The following is a 21,019-nucleotide window of genomic DNA, read 5'->3' as shown; positions in this document are numbered from 1 at the left end:
TGGTATATAGCGCAAGTATATAGCGCATTTATTTTTTGTTGATATATATATATATATATATATATATATATATATATATATATATACTGTTGTGCCCAAAAATTTGCATACCCCTTGCAGAATCTGCTAAATCTTAATACTGTTAACAAAATAAGAGGGATCATAAAAATCCCATGTTATTTTATATTTAGTCCTGTCCTGAAGAAGCTGTTTCACATACCAGATGTTTACATATAGTCCTCAAGAAAAGATTATAGTTGAATTTATAAAAATTATCCCGTTCAAAAGTTTACGCACCCTTGATTCTTAATACTGTATGTCGTTACCTGGATGATCAACGACTGTTTTTTTTGTTTTGTGATAGTTGTTCATGAGTCCCTTGTTTGTCCTGAGCAGTTAAACTGCCCACTGTTCTTCAGAAAAATCCTCCAGGTCCTGCACATTCTTTGCTTTTCCATCATATTCTGTTTATTTGACCCCTTTCCAACAGCGACTATATGATGTTGAGATCCATCTTTTCACACTGAGGACAACTGAGAGACTCGTACACAATTATTACATACAGTGCAAACATTCACTGATGCTCCAGAAGTCAACAGGATACATTAAAAGCCAGGGGGGTGTAAACTTTTGAACAGCATGATCGGTGTAAATTGTTAGTATTTTGTCTTCTGGGAGACATGTAAATATGTTATTTAGCATCTGAAGGGCAGTACTAAATGAAAAAAAAAAGATCTTTAAACAAAATAACATGGGATTTTTATGATCCCTCTTATTTTATGATTTAGCAGATTCTGCAAGGGGTATGCAAACTTTTGGGCACAGCTATATATATATATGTTTGCTGAAGTTTCTCAAACACTCTGGACATACATGATAACAGTGCTGCTCCATCTGCTCCTCCTGCTGTGTAACTGATAATGTGCTTTCTGTCTGGGTCAGATGCTCCGTGGACTGTGCTCTTGGCCAACATAGAGCCAGAGGCGACTAGTGTGATGGTGGGAGGCCTCATTCCTGCACGATCCTACCAGTTCCGACTGTGTGCTGTCAATGACGTGGGCAAGGGCCAGTTCAGCAGGGAGACAGCAAGGTGGGTGGATGCTATTCTAGTGATGCTATGAGGTGCAGGAAACGCCCAGGCTTTTCAAACTTTCAAAATGCATCTTAGGAGAAGTTAAATGCTGTTCTTTTCATATTGTGATTTATTTCCTATAGATGCTGTAACGTTTAGAGCTTTAGAGTGTGTGTTTCACTAGAGCGTTAGTGCATGTCAAGAAAATGAAAAAGAAAAAAGAGGTGGAACAAAGGCTGCATTCCCAGCACGGCCATTTAGTTAAAAAAAAAACAGGCCAAATGCCTGATGAAAGAATGCGAAAGCTTTCATGTTGCAGGCTAGCTATCCAGGCCAGCCAAGGTGCCTTATCCAGTTGTAATGGTATGGCACTTACAAGAATGCTCAAGCTTTCACAGAGATTTATCTGCTTTTGACTGAGCTGTGTGGATCCGAGTGAGAATCTGAGTGTGCTGGAGCTTCAGAAAGAAAGACGCAATCGCTCCTTCAGATACACGGGTCTCGAGAGAATGTGTTGACATCTACAAAATCACGCACAAATGCACACACACAGTGCTGTTTTACTGTTTTTCCGTCCTGTATTATTTTGGAAACAGCGTCATTGACAAAAATGTCAGCAACTACAATAATGACTTGGGACAGCAAATAAAAAACTTATATTTACTGACTGATGAGTGATAGGGAGATGGAGCTTATAGGAAACTGGGAATACACAAAAGGTATTATATGATATTATATGTGTGTGCTTGTGTATCAGGAACAGGATTTATAGGCACTCATATTCAGATCTAAACAAGTTTCATAAAATGTTTTGGAAAATGTATGCTTATTCTGTACCCAATGTAATACAGACTCAAGATAAAAAAAGGGCTGCAGTCAGAATGGAGTTAAGCATGCATAGTCAGGATTTAATACCGAAAACACAAATCACTATTCAGGCCTCAGAATTAACTACAGATGAATTAGGGTCATTCCATCTCAAGTGGTCCATGGCAGGTTGCTCGGCCAGTTTTAATTTAGAATTGAGTGATTACCTCTATGTATTGTCATCGCAAAATCACTAGTTTTTTTATTATTATTATTTTACTTGGTTTAACTAAAACGGCCCTCTTTGTGTGATGGCACACAAGAAATTTTGGTTATACAGCTGTTTACGGAAACCTCAATATCTCGGCTCAAGCTGGTCCTAGCTCCTTGGAGCAAAAACTGATCTCTAGAGAACAAAAACTTGGAACAAATACTGATCTCTATATAAACATTTTGCACATTTATGTACCTTAAACTTCAAACTTAAATCCAAATATAATGCTCAAGATTGCTCACAGTTCCACATTTAGGGTCAGTTTATAATGGCAAGGGTTCGGGTCTCAGTCTTAGTTTTTTAGGGAGTACCTAGGTAAGTATAGCGTGCGTGCAGAACACTTCAGCTTTGAGACATCTCTTTTTGTTTTTTCTTTTATGAGGGTGAGAATGTGCCATCTTTTTTCAATTTCCCTCACTTACGGTTGAATATCTTTGGTGGGGGACCAGATACGAACCTGAAATTTTGACAGAAATAAGTCCTCTATAGTAGCATTCTGCTGTAAAATTTGTGAGTTTGAGATCGGAGGTAAACTTTGAAGGACAGTGGACCTTGAGGGCCAGATTAGAAGAACCAGCCTGATCTATCATGTTGGTACAGGTGTACGGTTGTTATGTGGAATAGATTTGATCAAAATATGGATGTACAATGTTCAGTTGGGTGTTTTACAAATGAACAGTGGCATAAATAGAGCTATTGTATTTCTCCTCTGATAAAAGCAGTAAGAAACTTCTGAGCTGTAGCCATTTGCTACTTTTATCAATAATCATGACTACGACTATTCATGAAAATCGACCTCGATATACTCACCATATATTTGACTACTATTCTTTGATAGTATTTACTTCATTTTAACTCCTCCCCAAAAAAAAGACAATTGCCTGATTTAGTAGCAAATTCTTGTAACCTAAGAGGTTACTGACTACACACAGGTAATTTTAATAATCTCATTGAGCCATGTAAACCACGTAAATATTGACATATTGATTGAACTTAAGCCGTCAACTCTGAATATGGCCCTGAGGTCTTTAGGCATTCTTTTATTTTCTGAACTAATGCAGTCTCCCTAATGCATATCACATTTTATGTTTCCTACAGTTATAATGGCAATAATGTCTGCATTGGGGGGAAAGAAGGAAAAAGGATGAAAAGCAATTTGATGTTGTGTAAAATAATGTTCTTTTTTAAAGAATACATGAAGTTGATGACAGAGGTCCAGATTAGATCAAATTCAAGGGCTTGATTTCCAGTAGAAATGGATAGCTTTTCCATTTTGAGTGAGTTTTAGACGGTTTAGATGTGTTGATAGCTGATGTGTCTCCTGGTGGGCAAGGGGGCAGGGAATAGCAGGATGTAGAAGCCCAGAAGAAGATGCAATGCAGCAGTGACTTCTTGCCCAGAATGTTTAATAGGTGTGCTGTTCCACAGAGCATATAAATAGCTATAGGGTGTATAAATCCAATTGTATAAAATGAACTCTGGTGTTGGTCTTGTACAAGATTTGCTTGCAGCTTGCCTGAGATGTTAATTAGGTCTGATAGTAATGAATTTCTTTTATGTTTTTTTTTTTTTTAAGGATTTATGAACTGCGCTGATTCCCTGTACTACCTTTCTGAACAAACTGAGAACAATAATATTGTTTTATCAGATGTATTTAAAATCGTGCTTTTTTTTCCCAATAAATAACAAGAAATCTAGTTTTTCTGTTGTACAGAAAGCAGAAGCGTTCCATATGGCAGTGCCGTTCACGAGTGAGAATGGGGAATTTGTGTTTTGTGGGATTTCCAACAGGCTGTCAAGTTGGTCAGATTGTTAAGACACTCTGCATAAGGGAGTCTGCCAAATGCCATAAATGTTAAGAATTGAGATTGATGATAACTGGGCTAATGGGTGAAAAGTCTGAGATCTTAATTTCTCTGATCTATAAAAGAGGTCTGTTATTGGTTGAGATTAATTCAGTTGATTATGTGTTAAAATTGTTACATTTCTAAAGTAACACTGGAAATGTTTGGAGCTTTAAGCTTCTATGAGTTTAATGGTTTGCAATATGTCTAATATAATTCATTGGAAATAATGGTGTCTCGATCACTGGACCGTGTAGAGGTCAAATGGGCAGGGATAATTGTAAATACATTTATTTTTGCTTGTCATATTTATAAAAACAAGAAATGAGTAAACTCTGGTTTTCTTAGCTGTCTTAGGATTGAATAATGTGGATAACTTCCGTTCCAGACAAGGAAGACATGCAATTAAAATTATAATCAGGGAGATTTGTGTGTCTGAGGTATTCGATTGTATCGAGTTGCTGATTTAAAAGGAGTTAATGTGTGACTGATGGCTAAGTAAGAAGCATGAGAATTCTTTTGCTTTTGGGTGTTTTAATCTCCAAACGTCGTTACGATTGTAGTCATTCATTAACTGACTTGTAATTTGGGTGAATGCTAATTTGGTGTATTGTTCAGCATTGAAGGATCTGTCTAATGCCTGGATGAATGACTGAATCTGGGCTATTGAAGGAGACCTGAAGCGTGGGTCATCAGTTTGTGATCTGTAAATAAACGCAATAGGGTTGTTGCTGGGGTTTTTTTTCTCCATGCCGTAGATTATGATTTGAAATGTTTATCTCAGGATCTGCAATGTAAGTGGCATTATGAATAAATGTTGTGTTTCTGCTGATTAGGATTCATAGTCCTCTCCTCATGAAATTGTAGTGGGTGGAAACGTTTTGATTAATTTGTGCTGATTTTAATTTAAGATTAGATTCAGAGAAATGAGTTTCTTGTAATAAGCATATATCTGCATTTGATTAGTCGTTGCTTAGGGAACGTAGAGGTTCTGGGGTATAGGTTTGTAGGAATGTAAGAATGCAGCATTTATAATAATTGGAGGTGCAGTATGTGTTTATGGCTATGTGCATGTGGCATGAATAAATGTGGGTATTTTCATTGATGTTGATGAGGGTAAGATTTTTAAATGCACAAGATAAGAATACAACAATATCTTTTGAAGTGGAATGGAGAAGAGCAAGACATAGATTGGACGATAGATTGGTAAGAGTGAGAGAGAGAGAGAGAGAGAGAGAAAGAGAGAGAGAATTATACAGAGGAACCTAGAATAGCCAAGGGGTCACATTTTTATCACAGTATAATTGGCCAAAGTGTAAGTTATCTACAGATATTACATCCTTCTTTCATGCTTTTATATCTTTATTACATCCTTCCTTTAGGCACAGTTTTCAGATTTTTAATAGTCTTTTCTTTTTGTCCACTATTTCACAAGGGAATTGGTCATTAATGCCATAATCCATTCCTCTGAGTTCAGTGCCTTTGCTCAGGACAAAATTTTGTCAGATTTGTCAAAAATGGGCTGTTGACATTTACTTTTTTCGCCTGCACACTGTGCATGTGATGGAATGGAATGTCTGATTGACTCCGGCTGTATTTTTTGTTACTATAAATTCTTTTATTAACCTTTTGCCATCCTCGGGTGAGTGCTCTAGAATACAGGAAAAGATGAGATTGCTTCTCATGCTGCTTACCGGTAGATCTACTGTTGTTTTCTTATTTTATTTCTCTGATTTCTCATTACAGAAGACAGTCGGGTCATAAAGGTGTTGAGGGAGTGCTGTAGCATCTTATTTTCGCTGGTTAATGATGTTATTTGTAGCTGACTGAATTCAGGCTCTTGCACTGCGCCTGGTATTCTTCATGTAACATCTCTATGAGAGAATCGTGCATCCAGACAAGACCGATTATTTCTTATTTCTATAAGTCTTTCAGCAGTAGGCATGTTTGGTTTACCATTATTCTTGTCTACTCTTTTATCCTTATTCTTAGTGGTGCTGATGTAATCTACAATATTTTATTCTAAGGCAGGGGCTCGCAAACGTTTTGGGCAAATGACACCAAATGGACATTATGACCCCAAACCTTGACCCTACATTTTATTTTTTAAATTCTTGATTTATTATATAGAACTACTATACCATTTGAACATTTTATTATTGTATGTTAGTACCATATGTATATGTGGCATTCATATACTGTGACTAAAAACCCAAGCAACATTCCTTGCACTGACTTACCATTGCGGCATTGTTCACACACGCACTACGTATCTTATGTGATACTAACGTGATACTAACTGGACAACATGTCAGTGCCAAAACATCCGGGTCTATCAGGTTTTCAAGTCAAACTGTTAAATGTTTCGCAATTTAACTTTTTGCACAGCGGCGTTTAAAACACACTGATAAGCTCTGTCTCTTTTAATTAATACCCCTTCCCCACCCTACCCCCTTTCATGATTATTTTCAGGAGCTGCATCTTAATTTGAAAACGCTGATCTTACATTCAAAAGTATTTACTAGTCTCGAAAATCCAGAAGTCTGGTACACAAAACAGACCTTTCGGTAGGTTTAAAGGTTGCCAAGAGTGCCAAGGTTGGTGTGGAAGATCTCAAGTGGCCTGTACAGAGCCCTGACCTCAACCCCACTGAACACCTTTGGGATGAATTGGATTGATGGCTGTGCGCTAGGCCTCCGTGCCTGACAGAAGTTCCCAATCTCTTGTGCTCTTGTAGCCGAATGAGCACAAATCCTCAAAGACACACTTCAAAATCTAGTTGAAAGCCTACCTAGAAGAGTGGAGGTTATTATAACAGCAACAGGAGAGGAACCTTTACAACTTGGCAATGGGATGTTCAACAAGCACATGTGGGTGTGATGGTCAGGTGTCCACATACTTTTGGCTCTAACGTATATTTGAGACACAATTCTAGTTTGTTTAGGTAGATGGATGGGGAAATTTGTCCATTTTTATTGTTGAACATGTTAGTGCAGCATGTCAGGATAGTGAAAATGAGTCAAATCACATGCACCCTATTCATTTTAAATGTGGATTGTTTGAATGTGAATCCCAGTAACATTTTATAATACAACCCCTGGCAAAAATGATGGAATCACCGCACTTAGAGGATGTTCACCCGGATTATTTACTTAATAAAAATAAACAAATCACAGATATGACACAAAACTATTTTTGTTTAATAGATGAACATTCTGGCTTCATGAAACATACCTCAAACAAGTTACATTAAATTGTTTTAATTAATGGCATATTTTTTTTCCAGATCAAGTAAAGGAAAGAATTATGAAATCACTCAATGTTGAGGAAAAAATTCTGGAATCAGCAACAACAACAACAAAAAAAAATCACAATTAATACTTTGTTGCTCCTCTTCTGGCTTTTATGAGTTCTTTGAAGCGTGGACTTCACTAATGAAAAACAATATTCTCCATCAAGTCGGTTCCGAATTTCTCGAATAGCGGCTGACAGATCAGCTTTGCAGGATGGATCCTTGTCATGGATCAATTTTATTTTGTTAAATTTCCACCATAAATTTTCAATCAGATTGAGATCTGGACTGTTTGCTGGTGGGAAATCGATGTGTTTTCCCACACTCTTTTGATTGACAGGATATAATCGGCCCTCAGCATCGGATGTTTTTAAACTATCGGTGCATCTGTAATTAGAACTGTACCAGACAAAAGTTCCAGCATCATCTCCTTGGCCAATGCAGATTCATGATTCATCAGTGAATATCCATCCATCCATCCATCTTCTATACTGCTTATCCTTTTCAGGGTCACGGGGAAACCTGGAGCCTATCCCAGGAAGCATTGGGCACAAGGTGGGGTACACCCTGGACAGGGTGCCAATCCATCGCAGGACACGATCACATACACACTCACACACCCATTCATACACTACGGACACTTTAGACACGCCAATCATGCATGTCTTTGGACTGGGGAAGGAAACCGGAGTACCCGGAGGAAACCCCCACAGCACGGGGAGAACATGCAAACTCCGTACACACAGGGCCACGGTGGGAATCGAACCCCGGACCCTGGAGGCGTGAGGCGAACGTGCTAACCACTAAGCCCACCGTGCGCCCTCATTCAATATCAGTGATGAATATTTGCTTGTATTTCCTCATTTGTAAGCCACTTTGATTAAAAGTGTCTGCTAAATGAATAAATGTTTTCTTCTGTTTAGGTGTTAGTGCTGGTTTTCGTTTGGTGTTTCTATATGTAAATCCCTTTCATTCAGATGATTTCTTACAGTTCTGTCACGAACATTGACTCTTGTTTCCATCCCTTTGTTTTTTTGTTTGTTTTGTTAAGCATTTTCTATTTTCTAGGCATATTGCGTTTGTTTTCTATCCTGACGTTTGCTGTCTTCCTCGGTCTACCCGTATGTTTTCCTTGCGTAATCTTCCCATTTTGTTTATACTTGCACCAAATTTTAGACACAGCTGACTGAGAACCGACATCTTTTGCCACACTCCGATACACACACTCTGTCAGATTTCCTTCTTGAAGGAGTTTTATAATCTTGTCCATTGTTTTAATTGACAACCATTTTTTGGGGCCATGTTTCCTTTCAAAAAGTTCAAGGTTAAGGTCTGTAAGCACTCTCTTTTAACTGCAGACTAATTTACACTTTTAGACCTGTGCCGGTATTTTACTTTAGAAATACAAATTACAAGGTGATTCCATATTCCATTCCATGTTTCATGAAGCCAGAATGTTCAGCTCTTAAACAAAAACTGTTTTGTGCCCTCTGTGATTTGTTTATTTGCTACGAAGTAAAAAAGTGTGGTGATTCCATCATTTTTGTCAGAGGTTGTATTAGCACACAGAATCCGTCTTTGATATTTCAAATATTTCGAATCGAATATAGCAAACATAAATGAATGAGAAGAGGAGATGATATGAGTTTCTTTTATAACCCCATTTGTAAATCAAGCGACCCCATGTGGAGTTGCAGCTCGTAGTTTGGGAACCCCCGTGCTGGGAAATAAATACAGAAAAAAAAGGAAAACATTGATTTATTTAGTGCTAAATTTTAAAAATTGTTTCTCTAGCAGCAGGAGGCCAAAATCTTGAATCACACACTGATGTAGTGAGTTTGGAAAGTTTAAAGCGCACCTATTATGGTTTTGAAACGTGACAAATTTTGTTTTAGAGGGTCTCATTCAATAGATTTACATGCATCCAAGGTCAAAAAACACTTTAATGTGCTCATGATTTAAGTTGCAGCGTTACCTTTTTTCCCCAGTGTCAAAAACGACTCGTTAAATGATTCATTCTAACGGATTCATTCTAAACTCCTCCTTTCAGAGAGCATACTCTGCTCTGATTGGTCAGATGTCCCAGTGTGTTGTGATTGGTCTACCACTGTGAGGGTGTTTCAAAAAGGAAACGCCCACTACCATAACGAGTTTCAGCTCCGTCTGTGTGCGAGCAGCCGATGAAGACCAGCGGGGCAGTTTGTTACAAACCTACATAAGTTAGTAAAGGAAGTAAGTCTGGAATCACTAACTACTCGTTTCAGCTGTTCAGAATCGGTTCATTCTTTTGGGAGTCAATAACTCTATGTTGTGCCCTTTGATTTTTGAAACTTTGCAGACTTTTCACATTCACAAACAGCTCTATATAACACACTACATGAAGGGTAATATTTGAAAAACCATAATAGGTGCACTTTAAAAATGACAAGAGGAGGTGCTGTCAATGACTTGTTTATTACTGTAGCTATATAATGTTATTCCTACACTTAAACCTAAACCAAATCCTAATGTTAACCATAGCAGCCAAAAAAAATATTTCTCATGGTATTTCAATTTCTGTAAATAAAGCTTTTTTTTTTGGCTTGGGACCAGCCAGCTGTTCTCAGAGTATCAAAAATTGGTCAGAAAGCTAAATACATGCCTGTGTTTTATCACCCCGAGGAGCAGTTTAAAAAACAGAGCAACTCGAGAGACACTCCAGGAAAAGGATGTCAAGCGACAGTTTAGCAAGCACTTGATGTGTGGGTATTAATATTAATAATCCTCTTGTGTATTTGCCTAATAAAGGAGTAGCCCCAGTTTGACTTAAAGAATACATTAATCCATTAAATGGTTCATTTGCATGCATTTGAGTTCAGTTAATCTATGTGTACTGTGCAGAATTGAGGGTTTGGTCTAGTTCAAGGACACCAATACATACTACTCATACTCATAACAGTGCTCATATCCCAACATCCAATACTACATGCTACTATGTTGCATAAGCCTAGTGTGTGTTGTCATGAAGATGACACAAAATGGCAGTGATATAAAACCAAAGAAACATAAACAGCGCTAAATAAAATGTACTGCGATGCCGCTGACTTCTCACTAGTAAGTAGGTGACATATTTTTTTATTGGTATCGGTGTTGAAAAGTACCAAAAACCATGTACTCGTAATAATAATTGTTCTGAAAAAATGCTACTGATTCATCTTCAGACTAATTGCATTCTTCAATCTTCTAAATCAGACCAAGGTTGGTCAGTGTTGTTTTTAGGAATGTTGTTATATCCTCTCATTTTAAACATGAAAATGGATGTATTCCTGTATCCATCCACTTTAATAGGAACACCTGCTAATTCCTTCAATTCACACATCAGGTCTTCCAAGAACAGGAATCTGTTGAAGATTTGAAAAAGACCAGCTGATGATTTTATACGTTGTGCTGCTGCCACATGATTGGCTCATTGGAGAATTGCATGAAAGAGCAGTGGTGTTCCTATTAAAGAGACCAGTGAGTGTGTATCCATATCCTATGCATATCAGACAACAGCAGCAGTGCAATGTATCCCTTGGGATATGGAAGCCCTCTCTTTTTTATGTTAATCAAATCCACCATGCTGGCAGGCTTCCACATGCAAGTAAGGACTAAAGCAGTAAGCATGTAATGCAATGTCTCTTGCTTGCATTATTAAACACTATATGGGGATTTTATTCCTGCAGTTTGTCTTCATTCTGTCGAGTAGAGCCTATGATATAGGCATATTCTCTGACATTTGCAATTAAGTTCGATAAGCTGTTTTCCTCAAGCACGCTGTTTGGGTTATCAGTTTAATACAAACAGTGCTCTGCCCAGTCTCTGCCTATTTATCTAAATATGACAATGAAGAAAAACCATACCATTGTAGTACTATACTTTTAAAGTAAAACCATATCAGAATAACCGTGATTATTATAAAAACACACGGATTGCAACACACTTAAAAAGAGGTGCAGAAACACTAATTAGACCTCACTAATGCTCTTGTAGCTCAACGAGGAAATCCCTCAGAGGCACGTTCCAAACTCTAGTGGAAAGCCTTCCCAGAAGAATGGAGGTCATAATAACAGCAAAAGGGGACTTAATCTGGAACGGGATGTTCAGCAAACACATATGAGTGCTTTGGTCAGGTGTCCACAGAGTCGTCTGACACATCTGAGTTTTGAGATTCAGTTCATTTGGGTTTAAAGGTAGTACTCGTGATTTATAAGGCATGTTAGCAATAATAAGATAATAAGCTTGTTGATTGGCTGGCTAAATTAGATACTGTAACTTCAGGTCACAGATAGTTACACTACTCTCTGTATTAAATAACATTTATTTTATAAATATATTATTTGCCAATGTAGCACACAGTATATATAATTTTATAGCCTAGATTTGCAAATATTATATTACTAAATAAGAAAGCAACAACAACAAAAAAAAAAAATGCAGAAAAGCAATATGAAGGATTTATTCTGCTGTACTGAAGAAGTACTGCTGCATTTTAATTCGGTCTTTTGTGTTTTACAATAATAGAATCATTTCGACAGGAAGGTCCTTGCCAAGATTTAGTCTAATTGTGTCTAATTGTGTCTTATGCTGTCTCAGGTCTCATTTGCATTTTTGTTCATGGTGAGTGTAAGGTTTGGTTTACAAATAGCAGTCTATTTGCTGGAAGAAAGCATGCTGAAAATGAATACTTAAGCTATAAACATTAAAATATTAAATGTCTAAAGCTATGCCTAAAGCCTGGGTACATGATTGGAATGTAATCTTAACATTCAGTGTATTCTTAAACATTGCTGGTCACATTAATTAGCACTATTTTAGGGATTTGAGAATGAGAGAGATTATAGATAATGGAAAAAAAAAAACTTTGTGAATGTGGTTAATTGTATATTTTGTAGCATTTTCTCAGTCCTAGTGTTAATTAATTTCAATGTCATCTAAGGTCAACAGTGTGATAAACAACCACACACACACACACACACACATCTAAAAGTTTTTTATTTTTTTAAATTTTTTTTTTCCCACCATTTCACCAAGTCATCATTTATTCTTTATACGGAACACATTTTGCAGAAGTACTGATGGTTCAGGTTAATGGCTGTTATATATATATATATATATATATATATATATATATATATACACATATACACACACACACACACACACATATATATATATATATATATATATATATATATGTGTGTGTGTGTGTGTGTGTGTATATATATATATATATATATATATATATATATATATATATATATATATATATATAAAAGGGACTACAGTTATTACCAATTAGTTATCACATACTTTCATATACAGGAGCCAGTACTACTGAAAGACCTTAGAAGAGCGGCAGGGTAACTTCAGTAAACAAAGAACTAAACTAAAAAAAGACACAATGTGTCTGGGATAAATCTAATCTCAGGAATGAGCTTTTATATCGTGTCATAGATTTCTCCACTGCATGCTTCCGGGTTGACATTGATTTTGTTTTGGTTTCTGTCCTGTTTCCACCCTTGTCATGTTCTTGGTTGTTTCCTCACATGTCCCAATCAGTCTTAGCTGTTCCTTGTTACCCTTTTGATTAGTTTGTGTACTTATACCCTCATTTTTCAATCTTTAGTCGCAAAATAGTGCGTTTCTGTGTTTCGCTACCAGAGTCATACCAAGTCTTTGATCCTTGTTCTTTGTTTCGTGGGTTTTTTTTTAAATCCTGTTTTGTCCACGTGTTGATGGATTCTTGTTTTGCTTTGTTTTTGTTACTCGACTTGGATTTGTCTGCCTGCCTCTCAGTGAAGCCTTTTATGGCATTTGCATCCGTCTGCACCTATCTTACATGACATATTGAAGCATGTGAAAATGTTAAGCAGTTTTGAGAAAGCAGTTACTCAGTGGTATGGCATAGCGAAGTTAACAAAATAAGGCTAAGAAATGATATGGCGTTTGTGACTAACTGGCTACTAGCTACTGTAAGATTGGTGGGACGCTGCTTTGATACTACAATGAACATCTCATCTATCCATTTTCCCGACCACTTATTGTACACAGGGGAGCCAGGAGCACAAGGCAGGGGATACCCAGTATGGGTTGCCAACCCATTTCAGGGGTCAATTGCACACACATTCACACACTATGGACAATTTGGAAATGCCAATCAGCCTACAATGCATGACTTTGGACTGAGGGAGGAAACTGGAGTACCTGGAGGAAACCCCCAAAGCACGGCTAGAACATGCAAACTCTGTAGGTCGAACGCGGGAATCGAACCCCCAACCCCAGAGGTGCGACGTAAACATGTTGACCACTAAGCCACAAACACCTTCTGAATGTTTGTTAGTGCTGGTGTACCTGGGTTTTTTTGTTTTATTTGCACCAGTTCTAATGGATGAAATTTTTATTAGCAGCAGATCGCTTTGTAAATTGCTTCCAAATCAGTCAATTATTGAAGAATGCAAAAAAAAAAGCCAAGCCGAATAGATTTGTTTCACTTTTTTTATATTGTTTATTTGACTGCATTTATTTTATATGAAAGCAGGTCATATATAAAACGTGGATTATGGAGGAATCTTTTGCAGTGGTCTAGCCCTTTGTAATATAAGTTGATGCACTTTCATTTAGAATGTATTGGACAAATGTAGTGGACCACTTTAAAGCAAATTCCTAGATTTTTGTTCCACTGGTTGATATTGCAGTTTTGGGTTTTTTGTTTTTTTTTTTCGTTTTTAAAGATGGATTAATCATATACTGGTACTGGTTATAGATTTAAAGAGATATAAAATAAAAAGGAAGTCATAAGATAGAATGTACTTCTAAGCTGCAGCGACATGTTTGGGAAGAATTCTTTGGCCGAAGCATATTGTTTCTGTGAGAAGAAAAATGTGACAAATTAAGCATGACACTACAAATAAATCTGTCCCTTCTCTTTGTCCCCTTTTTGTCAGGCTTTGTGTAGCCTGTACAATAGCAAACTGACAAGGCTGTGCAATACGGCAGAATTGATGTGTCAGACATATTGGCTCATCAAACAGCAGTGTCCAGGCATGTAAGAGACAGAGCCCAGACTGTTCATGACAGTAAGGAATAAGAATCCCAGAGACTGAAAAAAACTGTAAAGATAGAAACTAAACCCATTATCGCAGTGATTGGACACAATATCACTACTGACTTCCAAAAAGTGCCATGCTTGTCATGCACCATTCACTATAAAGACAATGATTTCAATCTCGGGTTTTATTTGTGTCTGCCTTCACAGATGGCATTTCAAAGCTGTTGAAAATCTTTGCAGTTTGCTATGCTGCTTTTGGAATTGACACGCTACTATTGGCACGCTGGGATATATTCATAACAGTGCTGTGCTGCCATTGTTATCACACTTCAGAGGTAGTTTAATTGCAAATGCATCATTAATGTTAGAGCAACTTTACCCCTAAAAACCCCCAAGGTGGCAAGGTGGTCATTATGTCTCCGTCCACACACCAGGTTGAAGTGACACAAATCCAATTTTCTGCTTTATTGTGAGACAGATCTGATTTTTTTTTTTTCAGGACTGTGGACACAAAAAGCTGACCGTTTGTACATGAGCCACTTTGTGTTCATATATCATAGGTGGGATACCTACATGTGGCTTTTTACTTGAGTGCGCATGTGCATATCATCATCATCATCATCATCATCATCCAAGGTTGTCAACATGGCAAAATACACAGTAAAATCCCTAGTGTTTTATTAACACCCAGAGTGTTTATATGAGTCCAATGGACTCATATAAACACTAAAGGGTGTGAATTCAACACTTTGGGTGTTAAATCAACACTGGTGATTTTGCTGTGTAACAATAAAGGGCAGCAACAATGTGACTGTGACTATATTCTGTGGAAGGATGGGGAAATTGTTGATTTACTTGATATTTTGGGAATTGATCCAAGATAAAACTGGAAGGAACCTACCAAACTCGGGTATTCAAACAATTGGCCAAGAAATCGATGTGTGCATGTAGGGTGTTTCAGAGGACATGTGGGTTCATTTTGAAGACAGATATGGGTCACATGTTGTTAGAGATCGACCGATAGTAGATTTTTAACAATACGGATAACTAAGTTGGGCAGTACCTGCCGATAACCGATTAACCAATCGATAGTTTTTAATATTGATACTGAATGACAACACAACACTCACAAGTAAAATATTGCTGAACTTTATTACAAAAATAAATAATACTGGCTGTACCATGAAAATGTACCGTACTTTTTAAAATGAAATAAATATATAAATATTAATATACATTAACTGTTAATACATATGTAAGCAAATAAAAGATATACATCCATCCAACCAAAAACTAATAAAAAAAAGAGACATCCAAAATCAATCAAAAACACTTCAAGTAACACAACAAAATTTGTCAGTGATAGATTTTATTTTGCTCTAGAGGCTGCTCTCGTACTATATAACTATATATACTATATAACCTCCAGACCTCCACCTCCGAAACAACCCAGTCAAGTACAAAAGCTAACAATTCACACTCACGCTTCAGTGTAAATGCCTCTCAGTGTGGTTTGTTCATTGCTAAGTCTTGTTTGTGGCCTTCAGACTATATTTCTTATATAGTCTTTTTGCCAAAAGCGATATCCTGTGTATGACTCATGATCTTTTTGCCCTTTGGATTTCCCTTTTGTGCTGCTGCTGTAATGACACGGGACTATATACAGGAAGTAAGCGCAGGAGCAATGTCTTTATTTTCAAACTTAAATCAGGACACATTAAACGCGATAAATACTGAACAAGATTAACTAGATTAAACATAAGATTAAAGTCTAGGCATTGCACGAGAACAGGCCATGGAAATAAGACCGCTTTGCGAACGTAACGCATTCACCATTCAAACACTCAGTGAACATAAATACTGCGCGAAGTGTACAGCCACATGCCAGTTTGTTTAAATAACAAACACAATCAAACTAAAACATAGATACCTGGATTAAATCAAGACACACCCTCGAACATCAACCAATGGTTAAACAGGGGGGAAAACCAAAACAAACAAAGGTGCGTATCCATATACAAAAGTCTCGTGCACGCGTGCTCTCTAAAGCCGCGCGTGCATGTTGACGCCGCAGTGCCATCTGCTGGCGGGAGCATAACAGCTGCTGTGTTTTAGATAACTCGTTTGAGGTTTTTTGTTTTTTTTTTTAGCTCTGCCTGGTTATTTCACCTCAGTTTTGTCTGACAGTTGTTTGCCTCATTGTTGTTAAATAAAGTCCATTATCTGTTTCAACCTATGCATGTCTCCACCATCTGAGTCTGACAGCCATTGATGTAACATGACTCCTGGACTAATTTTTGTGACACTTTATTCAATCTCTAGTGCTTTCATATGTGGACAAATCGAATTGTTATCAGTAATACCCTCAATTAACCTATATTTTTCCAAGCACATTTTGTCTAAGAATTTGTTATAGCCTAAGCAGATAGTGCCAATATTGCAATTGAACTCAGTTGGTGTGTTTTTGTTTCCTTTTATAATGGAGGAGAAAAAAACCCCAACGTGTTTTGTTTGTATTTTGGGAATTTTGATCTGCTGAGATGAATGGAAAATATTGCAGATGGGGTTCACGCAAAAATACAGTAACTGCCGGAGCAAGCAGGAGTGGCTAGGGGAGCGGGCTGGCACAAGGTTAAACAAACGTTTCGATTAAAACATACTACATTATTTCTTTTAAGAAAAAAGGGCTTCAAAATATTTAGCAGGAGCAGGCTGAAATTCTGCGTGCTGATGCAACTCTCGGCCAAGTATGAGACACCTTAAAGGCAAAAGGCAGATAGTGTAGGGAATTCTTTCAAGTTTTGCTGCTTGCAAACTTGCACAGTTTCACAACAGTGCTAACACAGGCACGCAACTCGTGCCTTGACTAACATACACACCAGTGTTATCAAACGCTCCCACTGCATCTACGCTCTCTCAGACCAGAGGCAGTTCTCTGTCAGTGAACAAAGTCTATGCGAGTGACATGACTGCGTAAAGTACAGTGCTCCTGAAGCATTCGCCTTTCATCCCAACCAGCACATTTTATCTCTGCCTCAGAATTTTCAACACGCTCACTTGGGAGAAATCAAAACATTAAACTGACTTAAAGTGAACTTGGCTGGGTTTCTGCTGCACCACACTTACCATTTTCATTCTCAGTGCCTTTGATTATCACTATTCTTGGCTACAGCTCATCTCTCCGGGTCTTCTGCTGAGAACTCTGAGCGTTTCTATGGACTCCGACAGTTTGTCTGAGCATGAAGCAGGAAAAGAGATGTCCATAACTGTCATTCTCTGGCATTTAAACCAGACACACTACTAATACAGCGTCCTAGTCATTATCTTCTTATGGTTCATAAAAGCTGACGTTTCATATGAAACCATAAAACACTTTTTTGAACACATACACATGAACTCTGTCTCTCCATCCCTTCTTTTTATCTTTGGCTTTATCTCTCACTCCCACTTATTCTCCGCTATCAGGCTGACATTACCTGAGGAACCACCCAGTGCCCCTCCTCAAACAGTCATCGCCAGCGGCCGCACTAATCAGTCCATCATGATCCAATGGCAGCCTCCTCCAGAGAGCCACCAGAATGGCCTGCTGCAGGGCTACATTATCAGGTGAGACTTTACGTTCTCTCTCTCTCTCTCTCTCTCTCTCTCTCTCTCTCATACACACACAGACATATGCTCACACCACCCCCCACAACACCCCCACAGCTTCGATTAATCTTCAAGTCCTGCACGGAAAGTCAAGCAGCTGTCCCTGCAGGACGTGGAATGCGCAGCAGTAAATTCAGCACTGTTGAATTAAGACTTCCATTGCTCATTCGAGACCGGTTGAACTCTATGCGGTGGAAATTGAACTTGAACGCTGTTAGAGCTAATGTGACCACAGTGATTTTACAACATACATAAATTTGACGTAAGACATATTCACTACCATACAGATCCCAAAAGGCATTGTTTCAAGTTCAGAAGTGAGGTTTTATGAAGTTATAGCCCTCTCCTCCCTCTGTCAGGTCCTCACACATACTACACCAAAAGACTGAAAGTATTTGTATGCATTTCTATATACATTTATATAACTATCTTAAATGTAACAACCCCAACTATTCTCATAGAGCTCATTCTCTGCAGCTCATTTCTGATCATTAACTTAAAGCCTGGGTGGGGACGGTGGCTTAGTGGTTAGCATGTTTGCCTCGCACCTCCGAGTCACAATTCCCGCCTCTGCCCTTTGTGTGCAGAGTTTGCATGTTCTCCCCATGCTTCAGCGGTTTCCTCCGGCTACTCCGGTTTCCACCCCCAGTCCAAAGACATGTGCTGTAGGCTGACTGGCATGTCTAAATTGTCCGTAGTGTGCGAATGTGTGTGTGATTGTGCCCTGCTATGGGTTGGCACCTCGTCCAGGGTGTCCCCTGCCTTGTGCCCCTAGTCCCCTAGGATAGGCTCCAGGCTCCCCCATGACCCTGTGATGGATAAGCGGTACATAAAATGGATGGATGGATGTTTCAACTGATTGCTTCTGTGTCTGTGTTGGCTTAGGTACTGTCTGTCAGGTCTGCCAGTGGACTGTCAAATTAAGAATATCACCAACCCTGACCAGACCAACCTCCTACTTGAGGACTTGATCATTTGGACCAACTATGAGATTGAGGTGGCGGCCTACAATGGTGCGGGTCAGGGTGTCTTTAGCCAAAAGGTCACAGAGTGGACCTTACAAGGAGGTGAGTCCTGGCATAGTTTAGTCATTAATTAAATTAGTCCATTGCTGTTATATGATAGTGGAAAGCTATCATTTGGCAAATGGCCAAATTGGAAGAAAATGGAAGAAAAATCCAAAGCAAATATGTCCTGCAGCCAGACATACTGCTTATCCAGAATCCATATCTGATTCAATGTAATTATTAACAATGTTTTTGCACATTTTACCCTAAAATCCCATATTTGATGCATCCTTTATTCTGTATTCCTCGTTCCATGCTGTGCAGTCCCCACAGTACCACCAGGGAACGTGCAAGCAGAGGCCGTCAACTCCACTACAGTTCGCTTCACGTGGAGCGGTCCAAGCCCTCAGTTCATCAACGGCATCAACCAAGGCTACAAGGTGATCCATCATCCTGCTGCCCTCTAGTGTTCAGAGCAAAAAAAAAATCACAGTTTCTGTGGTACAATTCATCTCAATAACATCTCAGTGACAGCTGCACAGCACATATTGGCATTTTCTCCCAGGGGATTGAGATGGACGCTGTGCCCTCTGATCTCTTTTTCTCGCTTTCTTTTTTCATCTTCTCTGTAATGTTCCCCTCAGCTGCTGGCCTGGGAACCAGGCCATGAGGAGGACGTGGCCATGGTGACGGTGAGGCCGAACTTTCAGGACAGCGTGCACGTTGGCTACGTCACTGGGCTGAAGAAATTCACAGAGTACTTCACTTCGGTGCTGTGTTTCACAACGCCTGGAGACGGCCCACGGAGTCCTCCGCACCGAATCCGCACCCATGAAGACAGTGAGTGTCAGAGCTTTAGATTGAATACCTAGCTGGGTTGTTTTTTTTGTGCTGTTGGACTAAATGTTCCAAGTGTGTCTCCAGCCCCAGGGCCTGTGGGTCACCTGAGCTTCACCGAGATCCTGGACACGTCCCTCAAAGTGAGCTGGAAAGAGCCACATGAGAAGAACGGCATTCTCACAGGTGCCATTATGCTCATGCACATACACACACTAGACACTGCATTCAAGCATGAATTAAAATATTGAATATTCAGTTGAGTTATACGTTAAGCTTTACATTACAAGTCTATACTATAATACTGTGGGAATGATAAAATCATGTAAGGTGAAATTTCACTTCTGTGCCGTTCCTTTAGCAATGACAGGACTTTCCACTAACCATCTTTCTTAAGCAAAGAAAATCAGAAGGACCTAACATCATAATGACTTATCCACAATAATAATTTCTTGTAACTAATATTTTCAGATCATGAGTTTACTTGAAGGTGAAGTGACATGTGGAGAGAAGCAGAGATCCAACGCTCGTATTTTTATTTGAACATCAGTACGGCTTGGGTGCAGCTGTCTGGGACCATCTGTATGTTTATTGTTTTTTTCTGTGACCAGACAGCTGGATTGTACTTCATACCCAACCCATACTGATAGAAATCCTATGTCTGTCTGTACAGTCGTGACTAGTGTCACAACAGCTGGGGATACAGTGTTGATTAGGAGGTGAGAGCACACAAAAGAATAGTGCAAATCAGAATCTCCCAACAAACATGATTAGTGACAGCAGCGGACAAGGAGAAAAATATCAGCTCACACGGAGGTGTGAAACAGGCATGTAACATAGACATGATAAGAATATAATGATGAGCACAAAACACAGAGAAAGATAATACAATTATTGCCATCAAACAGCGAGCATAAATGCCAACTTCAGTACAAGTTAAACTCTAATTATAAATGCAAGTATCTCAACCTGAATTCGTCTGGTTACCCACAAAATTAAAAAGGGAGAAAATTGCATTTATAGTTTCCATACAATCTGTGGTGAAGGTGTAGTTTGACAACCGGTGTCTGATTACACACTGGACTGATTAAGCTTGTATATCCATTTTCACTACATATCTACCCACAACTTCAAATTCAAAGACCATATTACACTTAGCTATACACAAA

At 38.6% G+C, this 21,019-nt stretch overlaps 1 protein-coding gene across 1 annotated transcript in view; it reads left to right on the top strand.

Annotated features, from left to right (window-relative positions):
- The window catches only part of sdk2a (sidekick cell adhesion molecule 2a), a 166,608-nt gene that overhangs the window by 113,589 nt on the left and 32,000 nt on the right, over nucleotides 1–21,019 (top strand). Inside the window, exons 15-20 of the mRNA XM_053612331.1 lie at nucleotides 943–1,090; nucleotides 17,824–17,964; nucleotides 18,892–19,073; nucleotides 19,338–19,453; nucleotides 19,658–19,853; nucleotides 19,938–20,036. Coding sequence (XP_053468306.1) covers nucleotides 943–1,090; nucleotides 17,824–17,964; nucleotides 18,892–19,073; nucleotides 19,338–19,453; nucleotides 19,658–19,853; nucleotides 19,938–20,036 — 882 coding nt within the window. The remainder of the gene's footprint in view (nucleotides 1–942; nucleotides 1,091–17,823; nucleotides 17,965–18,891; nucleotides 19,074–19,337; nucleotides 19,454–19,657; nucleotides 19,854–19,937; nucleotides 20,037–21,019) is intronic.

This window comes from Ictalurus furcatus, chromosome 2 (genome assembly GCF_023375685.1).
Source record: "Ictalurus furcatus strain D&B chromosome 2, Billie_1.0, whole genome shotgun sequence".
NCBI classification, from domain to species: domain Eukaryota; kingdom Metazoa; phylum Chordata; class Actinopteri; order Siluriformes; family Ictaluridae; genus Ictalurus; species Ictalurus furcatus.
The sequence above is the reverse complement of the archived record's forward strand: the minus strand, read 5'-3'. Positions and strand labels throughout refer to the sequence as shown.